This window comes from Carcharhinus amblyrhynchos, chromosome 4, assembly GCF_965287045.1.
Source record: "Carcharhinus amblyrhynchos chromosome 4, sCarAmb.v2.hapA, whole genome shotgun sequence".
NCBI lineage: Eukaryota > Metazoa > Chordata > Chondrichthyes > Carcharhiniformes > Carcharhinidae > Carcharhinus > Carcharhinus amblyrhynchos.
The window spans coordinates 49,937,953-49,943,952 of NC_137327.1; the positions used below are offsets into that span (position 1 = coordinate 49,937,953).

At 45.1% G+C, this 6,000-nt stretch overlaps 1 protein-coding gene across 1 annotated transcript in view; it reads left to right on the forward strand.

The window, feature by feature from the left end:
• The window catches only part of ldhd (lactate dehydrogenase D), a 48,848-nt gene extending 43,096 nt beyond the window's left edge, over positions 1-5,752 (forward strand). Inside the window, exon 11 of the mRNA XM_080187128.1 lies at positions 5,099-5,752. Coding sequence (XP_080043254.1) covers positions 5,099-5,264 — 166 coding nt within the window. The 3' untranslated portion in view covers positions 5,265-5,752. The remainder of the gene's footprint in view (positions 1-5,098) is intronic.
• The last annotated feature ends 248 nt before the right edge of the window (positions 5,753-6,000 follow it).

Genomic DNA, 6,000 nt, shown 5'->3' on the forward strand with positions numbered 1-6,000 from the left:
CCACAATTCTGAGTCATTGGATGTGGGAGGAAATGCCGTTACAGCACTATCCTGGCTTTAGTCCACAAACACAGACACACTGACCAAGCCCCTAAAGCCACTACCAGTTGGCAAGGATGCAAATCCAAGGACACATTGGAAGGAAGGAAGAGGGGTGTTGAATATATTGAACCAACTTAGTGGGCAGAAACCAAGGGAAATCTGGGAATGATGATAATGAACATGTCCTGTCATTGCAGGATATTGCAGAATAACAATGCTGAACTAGATAGCCAAATCAAGCAAAGTATAACATTGAAACTGAAGCTGTAAAATGCATTAGTCACACTACGGCCGAATTCTCCAGCGGGTACTCCAGCAGTGCACCTCCGCCCCGGGTTTTCCGCTGGTATGGAATGATGTCAGTGGGAATTCCCCTTGATAGCAGCAGGACCAGAGAACCCCATCACTAGCAAACAATACGCTACCTTCCGTTGGCAGGAAACACGTGGCTGAGAGGCCGGAAAATCTCGCCCTACATCTTCAAGTTAGAGAGTCATAGAGTTTTACAACACAGAAAGAGTTGAGGAGTGACCAAAACATTGAATGGTACTTGGCTGTAAAGCAATTACCTATTACTGGATTCATTGGAGAGAGGTCCACACAGTGTGGTGTTTGGAGCACATTTCTATGAAGGGATGAGCTGGAGAGGTCAAATAGACTACCTCACTGGGAAGAAATTATCAGTGATTAGAAAATGGGTAGGAATATTTATAAAGGCTCTGTACATATATAGCACTGACACATTGCACCACAGAGATGAGTTCCCGAGGAGTAGTCAGAGAGCAGAGTTCCTCACGTTCTCCCTTAGCAGATACGAGCAGAGCTGCATTGTCGAGAACCGTGACTGCTTTTCCATTCACTGAACCAGTTACAGGTGAGTGTGGATGGAAGTTACAGAAAGTATTTGGGGAAAAACAGAATAAGTTTTGAATCGGTGTCTCCCCTTTGAAGACTGGAGTGGTACTTACATAAAAACTGAGATTGGCCGGAATTCTCCGGCTGGTCATGCCCCGCTGCCAGTGAGAACAGAGAATTTGCCACTTCGCCAAATGTCTGTTCACTGCAACAGGGCTGGAGAATCACAGTTGCTGGCAAGGTTGGAGAATCAGGCCCATTATTTTTAGGTCATTTAAAAAAACTAAAGTTGTCAATGTGTCCCTCCCCTAACCAGAGAGGCAGACAACAGCTCCAATATCAGATTTAAAGCTAGAGTGGCCAGAATTTTACCAGCCCGGAATCGGAGCAGGTGAGGGACAGAGTATGGATAGTTCCATTGACCTCGAGCGGGTTTCAGAAGAACATAAGAAATAGGAGCAGGAGTAGGCCATCTAGCCCGTCGAGCCTGCCCCGCCATTCAATAAGATCATGGCTGATCTGTCGTGGCTCAGTTCCACATTCCCGCCCTCTCCCCATAACCCTTAATCCCCTCACCTATCAAAAACCCATCAACCCGCGTCTTAAAAATATTTAGCGAGGCAGCCTCCACCACCTCAACGGGCAGAGAATTCCAGAGATTCACCACCCTTTGAGTGAAGAAGTTCCTCCTCAACTCCGTTCTAAACCACCCCCCCTTTATCTTGAGGCTGTGCCCCCTAGTCCTACTGTCCTTTCTGAGCGGGAAGAGTCTCTCCACCTCTATCCTATCCATCCCATTCATCATCTTATACGTCTCAATGAGATCTCCCCTCATTCTTCTAAAGTCTAACGAGTACAAGCCTAGTTTATTCAGCCTCTCCTCATAGCTCAACCCCCTCAACTCCAGTATCAGCCTAGTAAACCTCCTGTGCACTCCCTCCAAGGCCAAAATATCCTTGCGTAAGTACGGCGACCAAAACTGCACACAGTACTCCAGCTGCGGCCTCACCAATGCCCTATACAGCTGCAGCAAGACCTCCCTACTTTTATATTCAACCCCCCTCGCTATGAAGGACAGCATCCCATTCGCCTTCTTGACCACCTGCTGCACCTGCAGGCTGGGTTTTTGCGACTCATGCACAAGGACCCCAAGGTCCCTCTGCACCGTCGCCTGCTGCAGTTTTTCGCCACGTAAGTAATAGTCCTTCCTACCATTATTCATACCAAAGTGGACCACTTGCTAACATTAAATTCCATTTGCCATTTCCTGGCCCATTCGCCCAGCCTATCTAGATCCTTCTGCAGACTCTCCACACCCTCCGCGCAATTTGCCGTTCCACCAATCTTGGTGTCATCAGCAAATTTCGACACCATACACTCGGTTCCCTCCTCCAGATCATCTATATAAATGGTAAATAGCTGAGGCCCCAGCACCAACCCCTGGGGCACTCCACTAGTCACCAACCGCCAATCTGAATAACACCCATTAACCCCCACTCTCTGCCTCCTATTTGACAACCAATCCTCTATCCACGCTAACACCCTACCCCCAACTCCATGCCCCCTGACCTTCTGCAATAACCTCTTGTGAGGTACCTTGTCAAACGCCTTCTGAAAATCAAGAAAGACCACATCCACTGGCTCTCCTCTATCCACCGCCCTAGACACATCCTCATAGAACTCCAATAAATTTGTCAGTCACGACTTCCCCTTAACGAAACCGTGCTGCGTCTGCTCTACCAAACAATTCTCCTCAAGATGCCTCGTTATTTCCTCCTTGATGACGGATTCTAACATTTTACCTACAACAGATGTTAAACTAACCGGCCTATAATTCCCTGCCTTTTGCCTGGCACCCTTCTTAAACAACGGCGTAACATTAGCCGTTTTCCAATCTTCCGGCACTTCCCTGGAATCCAGCGACGTTTGGAAAATAACCACCAAGGCATCCACTATCACCTCCGCCATTTCTTTCAGAACCCTCGGATGCATTCCATCCGGTCCTGGGGACTTGTCCACAATCAGCCCCTCCAGTCTGTCGAGCACTGCCTCTCTAGTAACAATAATGTCATTGAGACCCTCCAGTCCTACCACCTTTCCATCGCTAACACCCGGCAAATTATTCACGTCCTCTTCCGTGAAGACCGAAACAAAAAAGTTATTCAAGACCTCAGCCATTTACCCATCCCCTACCACTAAGTCCCCCCTCTCATCCTCTAAGGGTCCAACGTTCACCCTAGCCAGCCTCTTCCTTTTTATATATTTATAAAAACTCTTGCTGTCCTTTTTTATATTAAGCACTAGCCCAGCTTCATAGTTTCTTCTACCCTTCTTTCTCAAAATCTTTGTTGACATTTAAACCTCTCCCAATCCTCTCTTCGCCCACTACTCTTAGCTACTCTAAATGCCTCCGCTTTTAATTTAACACTTCCCTTCACCTCCTTCATTATCCACGGCTTATTACCTCTCCTCCTACAGTCCTTTTTAACCATCGGAATAAATTTCTGCTGAGCACCAAGAAAGATCTCCTTAAAGATCTTCCACTGCTCCTCAGCAGACCTACCTTCCAACGCGCTAGGCTGTAGCAGTCCTTTGAGAAAGGACTGAACAAGTTCCTAAGGGATGATGTTTGCAGGAAGGTCTCTGGGTCACTTAACCTCATTCAAAGCTGTTTAAATTGCTTTCTTGGAAACAATTTTGCAGTTTTGCCTGAAATTAATTGTTTCAACATGGTGTTAACATTATCAGATGTTAGTGAAGGAAGCACAAGAGGCTGCAATATCTACAGAGGAGCAGCATTGGGGAACAAAACCATCTTTCTCCATCCTGGTATTTCATACATCCACATTTACAAGTGTAACATGGAGAGATTTACAGTCTTGGGAACATGCTTAACATCTGTGTGTACATTAGTCACACTGACGCTGAGACAACCAAGTGGAAATCCATGGAGCAGCCCTGGGGTTTTGTTGAAGTTGTTATCATTTATTGTGAGAATGCAGTGAGGTAATGTTTTATAAAGATCGCTGTTCTAAATGGAGATAGAGAATGAGGTTGCCTGTTGAAAAAAGGTTGTGTATTTTGATGCTGAGATGCCAGTGTTGGGCTGGGGCGGACAGAGTAAGAAGTCTCACAATACCAGGGTTAAAGGCCAACAGGTTTATTTGGAATCACGAGCTTTCAGAGCACTGTTCCTTCATCAGGTGAGTGTATTTTGAAGATGAGGACTTGCTCATTGCTGGGCATGGAAAATATTTTTAATAGCTTCATTGCAACTTGTTGTCAAGGCTTACCTGGTCCAGCTGTGAAAGGGAGACTGCATTGGAACAAAAATGGTAGGAAATATTTTTCACAATAAAACAACTAAACTAAAATAAGAGGTTCTGAGGTATTTTCAAAGATTTTGAAACAAAATGCTCCTGAGGGTTTTACCCACTGTTCCTATCCTTGCAACTGGCAAAGCAGTGTGTAGACTCTGTACAGTGCAGAACAAGGTCATTTGGCCCATCATATCTGCGCTGATTTACTGAAAGAGCATTTTACCCCCTGCCCTGCGGTATCCCCATGCATTTACCGTGACTAATTTCCCCTAACCTGCACATCTTTGGACTCTAAGGGGCAATTTAGCATGGCCAATCTGCACATTTCTGGACACTGGGAGGAAACCAGAGCACCCAGAGAAAACCGACACAGACACCGGGAGAACATGCACACTCCATGTGAACTGTGGATTTAAACCTGGGTCCCGGAGGCAGCTGTACTAACCACTGTGCCACTTGTGTACCCAGAACATAGTTTGGTACGGTTAGGTAGATTGGCCAAGCTAAATTGACCCTTAGTGTCCCAGAATGTGTAGGCCACAGGGATTAGTGGAGCAAATGCCGAGGTTACAGGGATGGTGGGGGGCTAGGAAGGATGCTTTTTTGGAGAATCGATGCAAACTCAATGGACTGAATGGCCTCCTGCACTGTAGGGATTCTCTAATTGTATGGAATGATGATTCAGTATTGATTCGTCCCATTCCTCAGTTCATGGGCCAGCTGGGAACTGACAAAAGTTGTCTGAGTAAAGGTTCAAACAGACCTGTGAGCAAGTTAGTACTTTGTCCAGTTAAGCTGCAGCATTGTACAGAATGGGGAAAATACTGTATTGTAACAGAGTAGCTTACCAATTGGGATTTTCCCCTTTCTTTCTCCCACAGGAGAGCTCTGGCCATGGGTGGGACCTGTACTGGGGAGCACGGCATAGGTCTGGGTAAGCGACATCTCCTGACTGAAGAAATTGGTGCTGTTGGTATGCAAGTGATGAGAGAAATTAAGGCAACGTTGGATCCAAAATCGATCATGAATCCTGGCAAAGTGGTGTAGAGCTCTGCAGAGAGGGGATGCTGCCTTTTCCCGTCCAAAGGTGTTATGAGGGTCATTGGAGAAGATGAACAGAAATTTAAAATCTCTTTAGAAAGAAAATACATGGGAAAGTTTTACAGGATAGCGTTTCACATCAGGAACGAGTATCTGATGTTAGCTGTGAAATAAAATATTTGTGGACAGGTAAACGTTACTCCAGTTTTAATGAGTAATTTCTCAGTTGATTTGTTGAAGATGATCTGATTCCTTGTAAATAGCAGACTTGTTGGATATAAAATTATTAATTGCACTTGAATCACAAAGCAGTGAGGAACACAGATAAATACAGAATCCGTTGAACATTTTACAAAAAAGATTAAATGAATCAAAAGCACAATTTTCTCAAGATGTTCCTAGTTAATTTTTTTAATTCAAAAACTCCTTCAAGAAGGAAGATCCATTATATGCATCACGTTATGATTATATTGCTATAAAAATGTTATCTCCAATGCAGCATTGTCTTTAATTCTTTGGTGAAAATCCAGCATCCAAATGCAAATAGGCTCCATCGTCAAATCGCCACAATACAGAAGGAGTCATTCGGCCTATCTATCCAGCACTGACAACAATCCCATCTAGGCCACATCCCTGTAACCTGACATATTTACCCTACTCACCCCCCCGACACCAAGGAATAATTTAGCATGGCCAATCAACCTAATCTGCATATCTTTGGCATGAGAGAGGAAACCGGAAT